General features: G+C 39.5%; 1 protein-coding gene across 2 annotated transcripts in view; it reads left to right on the forward strand.

Annotated features, from left to right (window-relative positions):
- The first annotated feature begins 397 nt into the window (after window positions 1–397).
- Window positions 398–20,154, forward strand: part of DHX40 (DEAH-box helicase 40) — a 47,660-nt gene continuing 27,903 nt past the window's right edge. The window contains exons 1-10 of one of the 2 annotated variants that reach the window (XM_069602668.1): window positions 398–580; window positions 1,492–1,659; window positions 3,257–3,402; window positions 4,817–4,936; window positions 5,135–5,362; window positions 5,581–5,647; window positions 6,822–6,953; window positions 17,216–17,315; window positions 19,538–19,624; window positions 19,759–19,941. In XM_069602668.1, the coding sequence (XP_069458769.1) occupies window positions 529–580; window positions 1,492–1,659; window positions 3,257–3,402; window positions 4,817–4,936; window positions 5,135–5,362; window positions 5,581–5,647; window positions 6,822–6,953; window positions 17,216–17,315; window positions 19,538–19,624; window positions 19,759–19,941 (1,283 nt within the window). In that variant the 5' untranslated portion in view covers window positions 398–528. Of the gene's footprint in view, window positions 641–1,491; window positions 1,660–3,256; window positions 3,403–4,816; window positions 4,937–5,134; window positions 5,363–5,580; window positions 5,648–6,821; window positions 6,954–17,215; window positions 17,316–19,537; window positions 19,625–19,758; window positions 19,942–20,154 lie in introns of both variants that reach the window. The other variant, XM_069602667.1, reaches the window with a different exon arrangement.

Consider the following 20,154-nt stretch of genomic DNA (forward strand, 5'->3'; position numbering starts at 1 on the left):
GGAAGATTCCCCCGGAGAAGGGAACGGCTACCCAGTCCAGTATCCTGGCCTGGAGAATTCCATGGCCTGTATAGTCCCTGGGGTGGCAAAGAGTTGGACACCACTGACCGACTTTCACTGACGGTGAGAATGTTGTGGAACGCCAAACGCTAGCAAAGATTTCAGCTCCTGACGAAGGGTCACATCACGTTAGGTGTGTGAAGGTTGGATACGTCTGCAGCGACCACTGATTTTAAAAAAGGCGTCTCCCGGCCCTTTTGGGCACAAGCGGAGACCCTGGACCGGGCCCTCCCGGACGTCACGGCTGGCTTCGCGCGCGGAGCTGCAGCGCACGCGGACGGCGGGCGGGAAATATCCGCCCGGGCGGGCGGGCTCGTAGCGCCACGTCATCGGGCGGCTCCCCCGCCCCTCATCCGAGTCGCACGCGCGGAAGTAAACACCGCGACGTCATCAGGGCGCGTCTTCGCCTCTCCCCGCCCATCTCCCCAGGACCGGTGGACGTGCTCACCTCCGCTCGGGGCCAGGTCTATGTCCCGGTTTCCCGCCGTCGCGGGCAGGGCGCCAAGGCGGCAGGAGGAAGGTGAGAGATCGCGAGACCTCCAGGAAGAGCGGCCTTCGGCAGGTTCCGTCGCGGATAGAGGTGCGGTCCGCGGGACCCCGCGGAGGCCAGCGGGAGTGGTAGCACGGGGCTTTGGGAGGATGGCGGGGTGATGAAAGTCCGCCTGAGACAGGCGGAGAAGAGGAGGCTGCAGGCTGCAGCCTTCCTGTCGCCCTCCAAGCCGGAGGCGAACTTTGCGTCCAGTGAACCACTTTGGACTGGAGAGGGGCGGTCCCAGACCTAAGTTGGGCGAGAACCCTGTTGAGGGGCAAAAAAAGTGCACCCCAGCGCCGGGACGCGTCCTGCTCTTAAATAGGCTCAGAAAGCCTTTGTTCTCTACCCACCCGTTCCCCCCCCCACCCCTCCGCCCCTCCGCCGGGCCGCCAGCCTGCCTTTGGGTACGGTATGAAGGGAGCCAGTTTCCAGGAGCCAGTTTCCATGGTTACCCACCACTTGGCCTTCTGGGATATCAGTCACTCTGAACGGGGACCTAACTTGAACCGTGAATCAGAAGCAAATACAGGTGGCTTTTCATTCAGCTGAGAGTTTTTCTGCCCTGTTCCAGTTTTGAGGTCTATTATTTAATAAAATTGGGTTTTGTGCTTCTGGATAGGTGTACCTGCAAATACATTGCCTTGTGCTAGGCTTACTTTGTCAGATACTTTGAGTCATGCATTAAGAAATGCTCAAGTTGATCTCACTAAAAAGTTGCTCTGAGCTTAGAAACGCTCGCTCGCAAATGGGATGTAAGGGATTTCACCGAGAAGTCATGGGTTGATTCTTTCCAGCCCTAAAATTCTATTGTCACTCTCTTTTTCAGTTTTGGGAAATTGAGATATCTTTACAGGCCTTTTAATTGCACATTCCCCCCTACCCCCGCCCTGTCGTTACAGAAGAGAAAGGATGCACTTCACAGGAGGGAGGAACTACTCCAACTTTTCCCATTCAGAAACAAAGAAAAAAGCTTATTCAAGCTGTGAGGGACAATTCATTCCTTATTGTTACTGGAAATACAGGAAGTGGTAAAACAACTCAACTCCCAAAATATCTATATGAAGCAGGTAATTTTATTCTGGGATAATATTCGGAGCATTTAAAAAATATCCTCTTAAAAGCTAATAGGACTTCTGTATTACATAAATGCCTATCATTTGTTTTACAGTCTGATTCTTCTCTTGGCACACTGTCCTTGTATATTTCGCTCTTTTTTGCAGTCTTATTTCAGATTCCGGAATTAGTTGCATGGCATTTTCAGTTACCATAAAAATTCCAAATAGAATTATAGGTAGATATTGATTCTCTGCTGTAGAGTAGGTTGTCTTGCAGTAGACTGTTGAACGTTGGGTATTGAAATGATTTTCAGGGGAAGGGATATATTGATATCTGTTGCTGCCATTACTATTTCTGGATTCTTTTTCCAGAGTGATATCAGGTAACTGTTTATTCCTTGATTTTCGTAACACCAAGCCTGCCAACAAATTACCCTTACAGTGTCTTTCCTTTCAATATGGTAAAACTTTATATCATAAGGTTGGTATACAGCAAAATTATGTAGGATATTATAAAAATTTCTTAGCTTATATATTAACTTACTCTGATAAATCAGGTCTTTTAAGATGCTACCTGTTGGGCTTCCCTGGTGGCTCAATGGTAAAGAATCTGCCTGCAGATAAGATAAGAATCTGCCTGCCAATACAAGAGGCATGGGTTGGATCCCTGGTCTGGGAAGACCCCACATGCAGTGGAGCAACTAAGCCCATGCGCCACAGCTATTGAACCCTTGCTCTAGAGCCCAAGAGCTGCAACTCCTGGAGCCCTCTTGGCCTAGAGCTTGAAACGAGAAGCCCATATACCACAACCGGAGAGGAGTCCCTGTTGCTGAAACTAGAGAAAAGCCCACGCAGCAATGAAGACTCAGCACAACCAAAAATAAATAAATAATTTTTAAAGAAAGATTCTGTTAAGACATACCACTATTTTACATACTATTAGTAAAGAAAAACTAAGGATGGCGGAGCCTGGTGGGCTGCAGTCCCTGGGGTCGCATTGGAGAAGGAAATGGTGACCCACTCGAGTGTTCTTGCCTGGAGAATCCCAGGGACGGGGGAGCCTGGTGGGCTGCCGTCTATGGGGTCGCACGGAGTCAGACGTGACTGAAGTGACTTAGCAGCAGCAGCAGCAGTAAAGAAAAAAATACCATCAGTTATAAGATCCATTTCGCTTTCTGAGGTATTAAGATGGTAGAACCTATGAAAAGTGGTATGTTTAAACTTCTGTGGAAAAAGTAAATCTATTTTAGGAAGTGTGTGTAATTTTATGTCTTCCTAGGGGTTAAAAATTCTTGGCTTACTCTTTAGATTAAATCTTAAGACTGAAATTGGAAAAAAATCTAATTAAAATATGTGCATTTAAATGGTTGTTAATATGTATTCTTATGTATGTGAGAATGGTTATTATGTATATATGTATGGTTATTCATATATACTTATTTTTAATTAATACTTAAAATTTCCATGGTGCAAATATAAGACTATGTGTTGTTAATTTTGCAGAGTTTTCTTTTAGAAACTCTTGAACAGTTTGTATCGATTGACCAGAAACAGTTTAATGGGAAGCAATGGTTAACATTTTTGTGTTGTTTACCTCTTCATTTGGTAGGGTTTTCACAACATGGTATGATTGGTGTGACCCAACCACGAAAAGTAGCTGCCATATCTGTTGCTCAGAGGGTTGCTGAAGAAATGAAATGCACATTGGGATCCAAAGTAGGATACCAAGTTCGTTTTGATGATTGCAGCTCCAAGGTACCAAAGTTCTGTTTGTATTTAGTTAAGTAGTGTAAAGTTATAGAAAGAGTGGGAAAAGTTATGGAAGATTTTGACTTCAAAAATTCCATTTGCATTTTAAAGAAACAAAGCCTCAAATTAGAATTAATTTGTATTGCCCATTATTAATGTCTTATCCTGGGTGCCTTCCCTTTTCTCCTTTTCTCCTTCTCAATTAGTTTTGTGACAGTTATGTCAATTTTTTTCATAGGATTCCCTTGTGTATTTTAGCTGTAACAGTTCTTGATGTGTAGCTTACGTTTGTGTTCTTTGAAAATAAATTTTATTGTAGTAAAATATACATAAAATAAGATTACCATTTTTAGTATTTTCAGATCACATTTAGGTAAACAGTGCAGTGGCATTAAGTACATTCATAGTGTTCTGTAACCATTACCACTCTCTATATTTTCTGAACATTTTCACCATCCCAAACAACAGTGCTGTATCTCCACATTCCCATCCCCCCACCTCCAGTAGTCCTTGGTACCTTCTATTCTGCTTTACATCTCTATGCATTCCTATATACTTAAAACGTGGAATCATGCAATATTGTGTCCTTTGTGTGGCTTATTTCATTTAGCTAATGTTTTCAAGCTTCATCCATATTATATGGTTGAATTCTTGAAGTCCGTGGAAAACTGATAGTTAACAAACTTAGTGAGCAGATATTTGTCGAGCATTTTCTGTATTCATGGTAATAGTTCATAGCCACAATTTATATCCCCTCAGGGTTTCTGAATCCTGAACCAGATGCAAAATAATCCCTGATTTGCTTATGGTCCCTAATAGGAATGGCTAGCAATAGCGGCACAGAATAACTCCCCCAAATACTGTCTTTGCGTTCCTGGTGGTCACTGCTGGGGTTTTTCTTTTCTCCTTGCCTTGTTTTATGGATAGCTCTGTTGTTAACTCCCGTTCTCACCTTCTTTTAATGCTAGTGGGCTGATCCTATTTTTGCAATAGGAAAACGGTCAGGGAGGAATAGCATGAGAAGAATGGTGCCGCCTTCCTTTTTTTTCCTAAGTTCTCTATGATAGCAGCTATGACGGGTCCCGGTTCATTATTGTTTCCCACAGCTTGCTCACCAGAGGTCACTGCGTTGTCTTAACCACTTTCCACAGACTTCATTGTATTTCCTTGTTGTTGCTTTATCCCAGAACATTCCCCTTGGTTTTCCTGCCTATGTAGATTACAAGTTTCATAATTTACCGTCCATGTTATTAAAAAATATTATTAGACTATTTTATGTACTCTCTTATTTAGTCAGATTAGTTTGATCCCTTGATGTCTGTACATTTGAGGGGAAAAATTTAATTTGCGAAACAGGAGTGCATCTCTGTGATTTTTATTTTTATGTGTATGTTAATATACTCTGCTGTTCGAACATTAGGAAACAGCAATCAAATACATGACTGATGGATGTTTACTGAAACATATTTTGGGAGATCCGAATCTTACCAAGTTCAGTGTCATTATTTTGGATGAAGCCCATGAGAGAACTCTAACTACAGTGAGTATTTAACTTTATTGCTTATTTATTAGTTTTATTTCTTTGAGGGTAGCTTTGTCCTGTACAGTGAATTGCCTTTCCTTCCGTGCATTTTAATTGATTAAAATATGAATCCTTTGGTTAAGGAGAGCAAACTATTTAAAATAAGTTGGTTGTTATGTACACTTGTGACTTATTAGAAATTTACTTTTCTTTCAGGACATCTTATTTGGTTTATTGAAGAAGCTATTTCAGGAGAAGTCTCCTAACAGGAAGGAGCATTTAAAGGTCGTAGTGATGTCAGCAACAATGGAATTAGCCAAGCTCTCTGCGTTCTTTGGAAATTGTCCAATATTTGATATACCTGGAAGGCTTTATCCAGTCAGAGAAAAATTCTGCAATTTGATTGGTCCACGAGATAGAGAAAATACTGCATACATTCAAGCGGTATTACTTGACATCCTTATTATGTCTTTTCTGTATCTGTGATTCTAGTTGACTGAGTAGTTTGGTAATTCATTTTTTCTCTAGTATTTTAATGGTAGCCTTCATAGGTCCTAGGACTTTTGAGAATTAAATTTTTCTGTGGAACCAAGGGAGGTGGCAGTAATGGTGGTGGGGACCTTATCTCCACTAGCATTTTATGCTTGTGTTTCTTGCTTTAGATTGTGAAAGTGACCATGGATATCCATTTGAATGAAATGGCTGGAGACATCTTGGTTTTTCTGACTGGTGAGCATTCAGTACCAGGTTTAAAAATTTTGCCCTTTATACGAGGGGAATGTGGCACCACACTACTGTGTACCTTTGTTAGAAAATCTAGGCTCTACTCATTTTATCCTAGCCTTTTATGGTTATCTGAGCAGTTTTAGATGTAAGATAATTCTACACTGCCCTAAAAACCACAAGTCTCCTTAGTAAACATATGTAAAATACACTGACCTTTTAGTAGGAAGATACTAAATGGTGAAATATTAATATTTTTGTTACCATATATGGAGAAGGCAATGACACCCCACTCCAGTACTCTTGCCTGGAAAATCCCATGGATGGAGGAGCCTGGTAGGCTGCGGTCCATGGGGTCGCTAAGAGTCGGACACGACTGAGTGACTTCACTTTCCCTTTTCACTTTCATGCATTGGAGAAGGAAATGGCAATCCACTCCAGAATTCTTGCCTGGAGAATCCCAGGGACAGGGGAGCCTGGCGGGCTGCCGTTTATGGGGTCGCACAGAGTTGCAGACGACTAAAGCGACTTAGCAGCAGCAGCAGCATAGAGCTGTTAACCACTAAACAGTCCTGGATCTGGATGACTAATTCATTATTTCAAAAGACATCCTACTGGCTGCTTTCTTCTTTGAGTGGTGGGATGGTACTGTGTGGTAGCAGTGCATAGGGTGTGGAATCCGTGTCTCATAGGCATGCTTTTTTGATCAAAAATAGAATAGTTAAATCTCAGACTGGTGTGATTCTTCAAGTAGCAGCATTCTGCTAACAGATCTGAGTCATTTCATGGCTCACCTCCTACACTGCCTGTACTAATGTCAGAAGTGAGACATTGTAACAATCTCTTAGCCTTTTTAAGGAACTTAAGTTTCAAATGCAGTATCTCCTATGGTAATGATTAACTTTATTGAATCTTCCTCAAATACCATGTTAGCAAGATGAAAGACTTGATGACTGTAAATGTTTTTATTCCTTTAGAGATTTAAATTCCTTGGAAACTGGTATTTCTTGTATTTTTTATTTTATGTTGGGATTGGGTACAACTTGTGTTCATCTACTTTAGATCAAATGAGATATTTAAAATATGCAAAACTAACATAATCTAGAAGGGTTTTTCTTTTTCATTCTTAAATTAATTTTGCTTTTCCAGTTGCTGACATTATTTTCTCCCCTCATTTCAGGTCAGTTTGAAATCGAAAAAAGTTGTGAGTTACTTTTTCAGATGGCAGAGTCTGTTGATTATGATTATGATGTCCAAGATACCACTCTAGATGGCTTGTTAATATTGCCCTGTTATGGATCTATGACAACAGGTAATTCCTCACTAGAACAGAAAATTTGATTTTTAAAGAACTTTATACTGAATAATCTATTGGATAATCACATGTTTACAGATACAGTGTGCAGATAGTAAGTGTTTAGGTTAATGAATTTCACAAAGTGAACTCGCCTTTGTAACCAACAGCCCAGATCAAGAAATAGTGTTTGGAGAACCATCCTTCATCCCTTGAGAGACACGACTTTTTTTTTTTTTTTTATTGAAGTCTTTTCATATTCACTTTTTCAAGACTTTGGTCATCTATCCCCCTTACAGTTGTTCAGAGAGGGCTGTGTCCTCTCCCAGCAATACAAAAATATTGTTATTAATTTTTTGAAATGAGGGCTACAATTCCTTGATAGTAGTACCATAAATCAAATCTAATTTGCCGCTGCCACAGAATTTCTAGGAATCTTACATATCCAGACGTATCAGAGAGAGTGGATTGTTTTCTTTTTATGTAGCCAAGCATACTAGTCTACTTTTCAAGTATGATGTAGTTCTTTTTTAAGTTCAGAGAGCAAATTCTAACTCTGATCATTCTATTTGTTCATAATAAATGTTACTGAGTGAGGTTTAGAATTTGTTTTGTGTAACTATCGTATTATGGAATTTGACTTATAATACAAAAGGGAAGTTAACCTGTAGTCTCCTATTTGGACTTTGACTGGGATTAGCATTTATGTAATGCAAAAAAGCAATGGAGTGTTTTTATATTTTATGTGTAGTTTTGTTTTCATAGAGTAGGTGGTTCTTATCCGTATATTAACAAAAACAGTTCAGAAATGTATGTGTTGGTAAACAACCGTAGACATGCCATTTTAGAAATTCCTTCTGTGACGATGGTATTGGATGGTATTGGGCCCTCACACTCAACATTGACATCTATTTTAGATTGTTACATCTTCAAGGGAATTCGTAGGGTCTTTGTTAGGTATTTAAGGTTCTCATTCATTTTGGAGACTTTGTCTACTAATTGTTTTATAATTTACTTTGTAACTGATAAGGTAATTCAAAACCTGGTGTAGTTGCTTTGTGTTAATTGTTAACAGATACGTACTTGTGTATAAAGCTCCTTCTTTCCGTCTTACTGCCACATTGAAAATAATTGTTCTTTATCTGCCATTGCTTCTTGTTTATCTTCCTGAAATTCAGTTTTTATACTATTAAAGCTTGCTAGTGACCTGTTCCTCAAATCTCATGGCATTTTTCTATTAGTTTGTATTTTGATTTGGGGTTAATAATAAGTCTCCTTAAATGCTGTTGTGTAGGGTAGTTATTTGGTTCTTCTGACCACTATTTACATAAGGCTGTTGCCTTACCACTCTCCCTGGCCTTTGTTCCCCTCTGAATATGACTGTTTTCTAAGGTTTCTTCCTTAGCTTGCTATTTTCTTAGAATTCTCTGTTTTGGAGAGGTTGCCTTCTAGGGTTCACCTGTCACTTTTTTGTGATGACTCCTGGCACTCTAGGCCTCCTGGGTCTCATGGGGCTTTCTGGTGTGTTCATCATCTCCCAGATCGTACAGCCCAAGCACATGGCAACTCCTACAGGTTTTCTTTTGCCTTTATCTTCTCCAGAGCCTTCGTTTTTCTTCTTTTTTCCCTTGTTGTCATTAGAATTGGGATCCTCAGTTTGCTTTCCTGGGTTGTTAACATATCCTGCTAACTGATTTTCCCTGATTTAACTTGCCATCCTACCTGCTGTGGTAAATATAATCTTCCAAAAGCACAGCTCTGATTGTTTCGGTCTCTTATTCAGTACCTCCAGTCATTTCCTATTGTCAACTGAGTTAAAATGCCAGCTTCATAACCTGGCATTCATTTTCCTTCCAAGATGACTTTAGCCAGCTTTCAGCCTTAAATCCCAGTGTATGTGATTTTCTTTGTTGGTGTATATCAGTTCACTTCAGTTGCTCAGTCGTGTCTGACGCTTTGTGGCCCCATGGACTGCAGCATGCCAGGCTTCCCTGGCTTCATCACCAACTCCCGGGGTTTACTCAAACTCATGTCCATCGTGTCGGTGATGCCATCCAGCCATCTCATCCCCCCTTGTCCCCTTCACCTCCTGCCTTCAATCTTCCCAGCATCAGGATCTTTTCTAGTGAGTCAGTTCTTCCCATCAGGTGGCCAAATTATTGGAGCTTCAGCATCAGTCCTTCCAATGAACATTCAAGACTGATTTCCTTTAGAAAATCAATGACTGGTTGGATCTCCTTGCAGTCCAAGGGACTCGCAAGAGTCTTCTCCAACACCACAGTTCAGAAGCATCAATTCTTTGGTGCTCAGCTTTCTTTATAGTCCAGCTCTCACATCCATACATGACTGCTGGTAAAACCATAGCTTTGACTAGACAGACCTTTGTTGGTAATATCTCTGCTTTTTAATATGCTGTCTAGGTTGGTCATAGCCTTTCTTCCAAGGAGCAAGCGTCTTTTAATTTCATGGCTGCAGTCACCATCTGCAGTGATTTTTTTTAGCCCCCCCCCCCCAGAAAAGTCTCTGTTTGCATTGTTTCCCCGTCTATTTGCCATGAAGTGATGGGACCACATGCCATGATCTTAGTTTTCTGAGTGTTGAGCTTTAAGCCAACTTTTTCACTCTCCTCCTCCACTTTCATCAAGAGGCTCTTTAGTTCTTCTTTGCTCTCTGCCATAAGGGTGGTGTCATCTGTGTATCTGAGGTTATTGATATTCTCCTGGCAATCTTGATTCCAGTTGGTGTATATAGGTAAATGGTAAGGATGTGAAATTAAGTTTGAGTAGAGCCATTACTGAGCGTTTTGTTTATTATTTTAGTTCCCCTTCTGGTTCCAAGGGCACTGTAAGGTGAGCTACTGGTGATCCATAATGATCATAACCATATTTATTGTAGCAGTTTATGACAGTGCAAAGAGGCATTCAGATGGAGCCGATGAGGTACTGAGTAATGGGTAAGATGGAGTTTGATGAAGTAGAGAGACAGTAGCAGGTTCCTGGGATCTAAGGCTTTCTTTATAAGCCTGGTAAATACAATATAGCACTTAGTTTCTTTGTTATTGCTACTTTGGGTTGTGGGGAGAGACCTTAATACAGTGTTGTTTCTTTTATTTCCTATTAGCTTGAGGAACAGGAAGCTTGCATTTGGGAGTGAGGAGAGGGAAGAAGGGTTTCCTGCCTATAGCCTGGAGTGAGGGGTTTGGTAGGTTTAGTGACGGGGTAGACATTATGAGGTGGATATTTTATATTTGCTCTTAACTTCTGAGCTAGCTGTGAGTGTGGCTGTTTTAAAGAGCCACACTCTTTAAATATATCCCTGCTTGACAAAAAAAATTCTCATCTGTCAACTGTGAAGAGGTGCTGAGGTGTTCCTACTACTACCAGGTCATAGGACCCTGCTTACTGGGCTGAACTCCCCCTGACCCCTGCCCCTTGTGATGTTCACTCAGGCTCAGAATGGAAGAGCTATTTTTGATTTCTTCTCTGGCAGCATTTTTGTGGTTCTGTGTTTGCTCCTCCCTGAACTTGAACGCCTCCTTTGCCTTTATTCTCCCCCCTCACTGTTCAAAATTCTGCTATTTTGTTTCACAAGTGTAACCAACTCAGTAAAACCCTTCCTGCCTTCCCCCGTCACTGGCTTTTATCTCTTCTTTGAGCCTCAGTGTGCTTTACTGCACCGCTTGTGGCATTTAGCACATTTAACTTGTGTTACGGTTGTTTCATCTCCTTTATGAGGCTGTGAACTTCCTGAGGACAAGTACTGTGTGTTGAAAAAGTCCTAACTAAATGTGTATTAAATTGAGTTCCAGTTTTTTCACTTTCTGCTTGATATTGTTATATTAATGTCTTATACCAAACTCAAGAATAAGAATCTTATTCTTGTTTCTCTCAAACCTTTTCTCTCTTCTTACTTCCTCCTTTTTGTTCAGATCTTACATTCCTTTATGTGTGCTGTGCATTTAGGGAAAGCTAAACCCCTACAAAAACTTATGAACTGAAATATACTTGTTGCTTCATAAGTGACAATTAATTGCATTGAATTAGGCATTTTTACCACTGAAGTAATTCTCTAATTCAGTGCAGAAGCCTTTTTTGGAGGGTGGGAATCTTAGATTTTTTTTTAAGTAATAAAAGCCATGGCTGTTTTTCTAGAAAAATGCATATATACCCATATATATATATATATATAGAGTATATATGCATAATCAGATTTCTTTATTTTACAGATAGAGGCTAAGTGATGTTCCTGAGGTCACATGGTGAATCTACATTTGATTACTGGTTATTTATTCAGTAGTGGGGACTTCCCTGGTGGCTCAGACGGTAAAGCGTCTGTCTACAGTGTGAGAGACCTGGGTTCGATCCCTGAGTTGGGAAGATTCCCTGGAGAAGGAAATGGCAACCCGCTCCAGTACTTTTGCCTTGAAAATCCCATGGACGGAGGAGCTTGGTGCAGGCTACTATCCATGGGGTCGCAAAGAGTCGGGCACGAGTGAGCGACTTCACTTCCGCTTTGTTCCTATTCAGTAGTGGAGGGTCTAACAGTACGTGTGTTTCCACAGTAGATGAAGGAAAGGAGAGCAGTTTTACCTTGGGTGGCGTACAGCGTTTTAAAAGAGGACAGACTGCTCATTTAGATTATTGCATACATCCCAAAATAGTTTTTTCTCTTCTGCTTACAAAACAAAGATACTACTTTCAATATGTCATGTACCGAGTGTCTAGGATAGTTTCCTTAAATGTTAAAATTAAAGATATGGGGGAGTAAGGCTAGTGAGTTTCACATAAAGGCTTTTAGTCTATGTGTTTTCTCCCCAAATGAAAAATTTTATCTTATCTTAGAAAGAAATACATACTTTTTTAAAACAGTAAAATCATCAAAGTAAGAGAAATAATTAAACTTAGATACCATCAACATGATTAAGTGATAATCACTGTTAATATTTTGAGGTATATTGTTCCGACCTTTTTATTTATACATTTAGATATGTTTTATTGTTTAGATTTAAAAAAAAATGGGTTGATTTTACATATGCTCCTTTGTTTTTCTTTTCTGCCCTTTGTAGAAGTTTTAAAAGTACAGAAAAGTACCAAAAAATGCCTTTTCCACTATGCAGAATTAACCTAGATGGTGTCTCTCTTTAAAGAAAAATTACTCAATTGAGGGAAAATGATACAGTTTCATTATAACGAATTCAAGCAGTGTACAAAATTACAAAGGTAAACTTAAATAAATCACCTCAAACTCCATCCAGAAATAACCATCTTTAACATTAGAAAAAACATTATTCAGATCTCTGTGTGTGTGTGTGTGTGTGTGTGTGTACGTGTGTACATATAGAAGGATAAGTAAGTAGGTAGGCTGAAAGAAATACTTTTTCAAGAGTGAGATTACACTATTAGTTGCTTTTTTAGAAAGTAATTTTACTTGAATTTACTTGAAGGAATTGTTAACTTTTAACTTCAAGTAAGTCTTTACCATGAGATAATATTTTATAATAAAGATTGCTCTAAGTTTAAAAAAATGAAAATATTAAGTTGACATTTATATCTTTCTTCTAGACTATATTTGGTGCTTACTTTGGCAGCACATATGCTAAAGTTAGGCAATATTTGATTGGAGATCTTATCTATTGCCTGATTTGAAAGATGAAGAGTTAAGTACTTACATTCTTCTATATCCTCCCCTTCTGATTTTTGTCAGTTATTTTTACATTGTTCAGATGTTCAGTGTTTATCATCAATCCTTTTACCATAATTTTTCCATTCCTAAACTACTTTCGTTTAATTTTAGATTGGGTAGATTTTAACCTTTTTTTTTTCTTTTTTTAATAGAAGGGATCCTGGGTATTTTTGTTTTTTTGTAGTTCTTTTGTTTAAGAAAGTCAGGCTTTTGCCTTTATACTTGAGCTACATCTTGGCTGGGTTTTATGTTCTTGGGTTACACTTTCTTTTCCTTAGAACTTGGTAGACGTTGTCCAGTTGACTTCTGTCATTGAGTGTTGCTGCGGAGAAGTCTGAGGCCAACCTGATTTTTTTTCCCCTCCTTGTAAGTGATTTGTTTTATCTGTCTGATTGCTTGAAATTTCCTGTTTTTATCCTTTAAGTTCAATAGCTTCATTTAGAATATATTTTGATGTTGAGTGTTTTATAGTAAAAACTTCCTGGAATTTTATGTGCTTTTTAAAAAAGTCAACTTTATTGAGGTATACTTTTCATACAATAAACTATGCCTGTTTTAAGTGTACAGTTTCATGAGTTTTGAGAAATGTACATATCTGTGTAGGGGCTTCCTAGGTGACTCAGTGGTAAAGAATCCACCTGCCAATGCAAAACATGCAGGAGACGTGGGTTCAACCCCTGGGTCGGGAAGATGCCCTGGAGGAGAAAATGGCAACCCACTCCAGTACTTCTGCCTGGAAAACCCCATGGACAGAGGAGTCTGGTGGCTGCAGCCGATGGGGTTGCAAAGAGTCAGACACGACTTAGCAATGGAGTATACACGCACACGTATGTGTGTGACTGCCACCACAAACACGATAAATTGGTTGCTCTTTTGATCTGCAATTTTAATTATTATGTTGGATTGCCTCTCTTCCATATATTTTAGCTTCCTTCCAGTTACTTTATCTTTTCAACTACATTCACTGATTATCTCAAGCCTTTTCTCTGTGTCAGAAGATTTTCAGCTGTGTTAGTGAGGATTCTCAAGATATTTTTGATGCACCCAAAAATGACTTGCAGTGGGGGTAGAGTTTGAGCTGAACCGTGTTGTACTACTTTTATTTTGTTCCAGAATCATTTTCCCTCTTTGATTAACATTTTCTGTTTATAGCTCTGTGTCCCTTAAACATTTTCTCTCTCTCTCTTCCTCTTATGTCTCACACACACACACACACACACACACACACGCACACACATTCTGTTTCAAACATGTTTCTGCTTTAGGAACAATTTGAAACAAATTTTATGAGGATGTTTCAGTTGGCCTTAACATATAATATGGAACATACATATATTTTAGGAATGTTAAAACTGTTAAGTGGTCTAGCCTCAGTGTCTTTATTTCTTGGTAGATTTTGGAACATCTTTCTGCCTTTTTGCCAATCCTCGCTGCTCGCCTGTTAATTTACATCCTGGTACCTTATTAGGTGGGCTTACCTGGTGGCTCAGTGGTGAATAGCCTGGTGGAGGAGACATGGTAAAAAGCCAGTGCAAGAGATGCAAGAAATGCAGGTTTGATCCCTGGGTTGGGAAGATCCTCTGGAGGAGGGCATGGCAACCCACTCCAGTATTCTTGCCTGGAAAATTCCATGGACAGAGGAGTCTGGTGGGCTACAGTCCATGGGGTTACACAGAGTCAGACACGACTAAGGAACTAAGCTTGCACGCAGTGAAAGTATTGTTTCCCCTTTTCTTTGTGGAAACTGAGAATGTGCTTTAGGATATATGTATTTAACTTTTCCCCTGAACCTTTACAAAGAGACATAAAATTGGCATATGTTCATACTTGTGGAATATGGTGTTAAAGTATATGGGTGAAATGTAAGTGTGGAACAAATGTGAGTCTTGTCAAAATAGCAGGTTAAGGACTTTTTAACTGACTAGTGAACAGTGATAAACTGAAATCTTGCTTGAATTGAAGATGAAAATTAGATACTTTTAGAAATGAATTAATTGGAAAACAGAGTTGATCATAAATATGTTCAGAATGGATGTTTCTAATTTATGTAAACTTTTATGGTAATGTGGAATTTTAAAAGTAGAAGGATCTCTATTATTTATACCATGCATTTTAAAATTTATCAATTCATTGAACTTTATTGAGTACTTTCTATGGTCCAGGAATTTTAGGTACTGGGGTGGGAGGGGAGTGGTATGTCTTGAATAAGAAAAAGTCCTTGTTCTTACAGAGCTACATTGTAGTAGAATAGATAGACAGCAGATAAATGTGTAAACATATAATGTGAAATACCGGGTAGTGTATGACTCATTTGAACTATCTGGAAGAAATGAGCTACCTAAATCTAAGAAACACCTAAAAAATAATTTTGATCACTTATGTGTGAGTTGCCTCTCTAGCGCTTTTTCTTACTTTAAGTTAATTTCAGGATGATGAAGAAGAGCAGTAATAGTTGACTTGGTTTTAAGCTTGCCTGTCTATATGTGAATCTTGGGCAAGCCACTTGACCTCTCTGGGCTTTACTTTTCTCATCTATAAAATGAGATGGTTGGCCTAGTACATGATTTTAAAACTGTGCTTGTCTGTGTCATTCCTTTTCTCGTTTGTGAGTTCAACTTTGGTCTGTTTTATATATTGGGAATACCTGGATCTTTGTAAGATTTTATTTGGAAACACATTTTGTACTTTATTTAAAAATAGGTTTGGTTAAGATTTCCTTGGCTGCTGAGGAGAGGACAACTTGAGGTTGCTCAAGTAGAAAAATTTTTCTAAATGAATGTGGGTATATCTTGTGGAAATCAAATGCAACCATGCATTTAAATTTTTTTTCTTTTTACAGTATATGTATATACTTACTGTTCAGTATAAATATATATGTTGAAATATATATATACAGATACAAATACAAATTTATATATACAAATATAAATACATATGCTGATAATTTCTTTTCATATGCCAGTAGATTGACTTGTGTACTGCCTGGAATGACCACTCCTAATTTTGGGAAATCACTGAAATAGACAATCTACCCAAATCTCTTGGTTGACCCCTTGAGCTTTAGTAACCTTTTCCTTCATCCCACCATGACCACTCATTTGAAAACGTAGCATTGTAGACTTTGTCAGTATCATCATTTCTGATCTCAGTTTTAAACATCTTTCTGATGATTACTTCCTGTTTCTGCCAGTTCACTCTTTGAATTTAACAATTTTCAGAATGCATCAAGACTTTTAACAGTTCTCACTTATCTCCTTTTACCTATGCTGTTATCATTTCCTTGCAAACAGTAACTCTCCTGTTCTGTTCTCTGCTTAACCAGGCAGGTGGGCAAGTCTGGCCAAATCCATCTTTCTGCTTGTTTTATTCCATGTCTCTTAAGGCTCGGAGATTGCCAGGCACCCAGAAATACTCTGTTGTGAACTGTTACAGATGATTCATTCTTTCCTCTCTTTAGACTAGCTTTCCTCCATATATATTTAGTTACTTCCCTATGGTTCACAAGTTAATTTTTCCTCTTTGCAAGAGACTGTCCTAGTCAAATTGAGCATCTCTTGGACCTTGCTGCTGCTGCTGCTACTGCTGCTAAGTCACTTCAGTCGTGTCCAACTCTGTGCAACCCCATAGATGGCAGCTCACCAGGCTCTACCGTCCCAGGGATTCTCCAGGCAAGAACACTGGAATGGGTTGCCACTTCCTTCTCCAGTGCGTGAAAGTGAAGTCACTCAGTCGTGTCCAACTCTTAGCGACCCCATGGACTGCAGCCTACCAGGCTCCTCCATCCATGGGATTTTCCAGGCAAGAGTACTGGAGTGGGGTGCCATTGCCTTCTCCACTTGGACCTTATTCCAAGAGATTCAAAGGAGAATGAGAACTGGTCCAGTTGGAGAGAGGTTTACCCTTGGCACCATAAACTATGGCCAGAGGAGCAAAGTTACTCTAAGCATTGCTGCTGGGGCCCACTGTTCAGAATCCGTGGGTAGTGAAAATCAGGATGGTGTTACTTGTTGAGAAATGAAGTCATCTGGAAAAGAAGGAAATGGCAGCCCACTCCAATATTCTTGCCTGGAGAATCCCAGGAACGGGGGAGCCTGGTGGGCTGCCGTCTATGGGGTCACATAGAGTCAGACATGACTAAAGCGACTTAGCAGCAGCAGCAGCATCTGAAAAAGTAAAATCTGATTAACCTTAGTTAATCAGTCTTTAAAGCATAGAAAGGTTCTTAATCTGTAGTGCGTGGATGGGCTTTAGAGAGCCCCCGAGCATCCTGATACTGTTAGAAAATTTTTGTGTATGTGTACATATGTGACTTTTAATGGAGACGAGGCCCACAGTTTTTAAAGTCTCGAAAGGAGCTATGACCTACATAAAGGACTGCTGTAGGGTTTATGTTAGCAATAATAATCTGGTTCCATGGATCTAGATATCTTAATAGTAAAAGATGAGTAAAAAAAGTAGTTCTTGCTATTGTATTTTTAATTCAAGATAATTAAAGAGGTGAAGAAAACAACTCCTAATGGAAAGAAATGAGTTTTTCAGAGCTTGAGTTTGACACATGCATGTTGTGAATTATTCTTTTCTTTCCGTATATATTTTAGATCAACAGAGAAGAATATTTTTGCCACCTCCACCTGGAATTAGAAAATGCGTCATATCCACCAATATTTCTGCAACATCTTTGACAATAGACGGGATCAGGTATAACTTTAAAAATTGCTTTTAAAGCCAAGGAAGCCACTTAGCTAATCATAAAATATTCAGTTTGTGTCTCTGTGCCTGCCACCAGTTTCCCTTTCACCTCCTTAACTAGTAATCACCCACCGTTTTTTTGTAATTATTGTTTGCTCTGAATAGGAAATGGAGTAGGAGGTGCATATAGTATTTCTGTTGATACTTTTAAATACTTGTACTTGGCAACTTGTAGCTTTCTCTTCCCAAATGTAAGATTATGTGTAATGTTTCAAGGATTTCTGTAAGTCGGAGGCCAGGCCTGTTTTTCTATGTTCCCATTACCAGCGGATACCTAAGATGATCTGATATTCCTTTCTGACCTGTCAGCTCCACTTCATATAGTTAGCTTTGTAAATCCAAGTATTTATCTGGAGGTACTGTTTCTTGCTTTTCAGCTTTTTGTGAAATGGACTTTATATTTCAGTGTAGTCAATAATGCCATCAAATTTTTGAGAAATTTTATAGAGAAACACTTGGAAATTTTAAGTCTAGACTGATAGCTAAAGGGGAAGTTCTTTCAGACCTTTGAGCCTCATTCCTTCTGGATGCTTATCTTTTACTCGGTATATTTTATGTCCTTAACTAAGTCTGTCTCTGCCACAGGATGACTGGACCTGCCCCAAAGGTTCTGTATGTTTCTTTTGGGCACAATGATCATCCAAATCTAAGAGGAAGTTTAATTTCCTCTGCTTCTGTCCTTAACTTTAAAAATAATGGTTTCACTAAGGGCTTAGGTGAGCAATTCTCTTGAGTAAATTGATCTCTGTAATTTTTTGTTTCCAGCCAAGGCAATGATCATGAAATAGCGTCTTTCAGAATGTTCCCTTAGTGAATGATAGACTTAGTACTGTTCCTAACTTAGTTTTTTACCTGACTTGTTCTCCATTTAATTGGCTTAAAGTGGTGTTGTTAAAGAGTAAATGGAGTTAATTCTGAACCTGTTAGAATGATTTAGAGCTGATTTTCAAGTTTTTCATTTGTTGTTGTTTAGTCATTAAATGCGTGTCTGACTCTTGCGACCTCATGGACTATAGTTCGTCAGGCTCCTCTGTCCGTGGGATTTTCCAGGTAAGAATACTGGAGTGAGTTGCCGTTTCCTTCTCCAGGGGATCTTCCCCACCCAGGGGCTGAACCTGCATCTCCTGCATTGGCTGGTGGGTTCTTTACCACTGAGCCACTAGGGAAGCCCGTATTTTCTATGGGACAACATAAGATTTACATTGAAAAGTGGATAATAAAGTAGTATTTATTCCATATACAGTGTTGTGCAACCATCACCTCTATCTCGTCCTAAAACTTTTCATCACCCCCAAATAAAACTATATGCTTTAAGGAGTTGTTGCCCATATATGCTTCCACCCTAGCCCTTGGCAGCCACGACTTAATGAATATCCTATGTTGGGTATTTTATATAAATGGAGTCACAGCCTGTGATCTTTTGTGCCTGGCTTCTTCCACTCAGCATGTTTCTTTGAGGTCCATCCGTGATGTAGCATGTATCAGTACTTCATGCTTTTCTGTAGCTGAGTATATCTGTTCTATGTGTAGACCATAATTTGTTCACCCTCTCATCTCTTAATGGTTAATGAACATTTATGCTGTTTCTACCTTTTGGCTCTTATAATGCCCCTATAGTGCACTATGAATATAGGTCTGCAAGTATTTGTTGAGTGGGCTTCACAGGTGGCTCAGTGGTAAAGAATTTGCCTGCCAGTGCAGGAGTTATGGGTTTGATCGCGGGGTGGGGAAGATCTCCTAGAGGAGGAAATGGCAACCCACTCCAGTGTTCTTACTTGGGAAATCCCACGGACAGAGGAGCCTGGCGGGCTACAATCCACAGGGTCCCAAAGAGTGGGACACGCCTGAGCACACACGTGCAACATGTTGAGTACTTGTTTTCAGTTCTTCTGAGTGTATACCTAGGAGTGGAGAGTTTGAGTCATGTTGTAATTCTACGTTTAATGTTCTGAGGACCCACCGAACCATTTCCCACATTGGCTGAACCATTTTACATTTCCAATAGCAGTGGAACCAACAGAGTTCCAATTTCTTTACTTTCAGGTTTTACCCTTAACTGAAAAGTTGTTGTGTAGTTGTTAGTTTGATAGAAAAGAAGTACCGAAAGTGGTTAAAAATTAGCAGGTCTTTCTGTATTTTCTAGAAACTTAACTTTTTTCCATGCTCCTTAGATACGTGGTAGACGGTGGCTTTGTGAAGCAGTTAAATCACAACCCCAGGTTAGGATTGGACATCCTAGAGGTGGTTCCAATTTCAAAGTAAGTCTCTGTGTTAAGCCTTTTTGTTCAAAGAGCAGTTCATTAGATAATTTCTAATTGCTTTGAGAAAGAAAATGAATTACTTAAAAATCACAGAACATTTTGGGGACTTTTTTGTTGTTTTTTTCCTAAAGGAGTGAGGCATTGCAGCGAAGTGGCCGAGCTGGCAGGACTTCCTCAGGAAAATGCTTTCGGATCTATAGTAAAGATTTTTGGAACCAGTGTATGCCTGACCATGTGATCCCTGAGATTAAGAGGACTAGTTTGACATCTGTAGTTCTGACCTTAAAGTGCCTTGCCATACATGATGTAATAAGGTATGTAGACAATTTGGAAAAAAAGAAAAATTTATTAGGGAGTCAGATTTTTTTCCTCTGAAAATTTTTTTGAAGTATTGGACAGATACGACCCTCCATTTCAAGGTTAACTAAACCCAAATAAAAGGTTTCTTTCCCTTGCTTTACTGGGATTTGATCCCTTGCTCATATTTTAACCTTGACTTAATGGAATGTTTCAGGCTGATGTTTATT

The sequence above is a fragment of the Ovis canadensis genome, chromosome 11 (assembly GCF_042477335.2).
Source record: "Ovis canadensis isolate MfBH-ARS-UI-01 breed Bighorn chromosome 11, ARS-UI_OviCan_v2, whole genome shotgun sequence".
Lineage (NCBI taxonomy): Eukaryota > Metazoa > Chordata > Mammalia > Artiodactyla > Bovidae > Ovis > Ovis canadensis.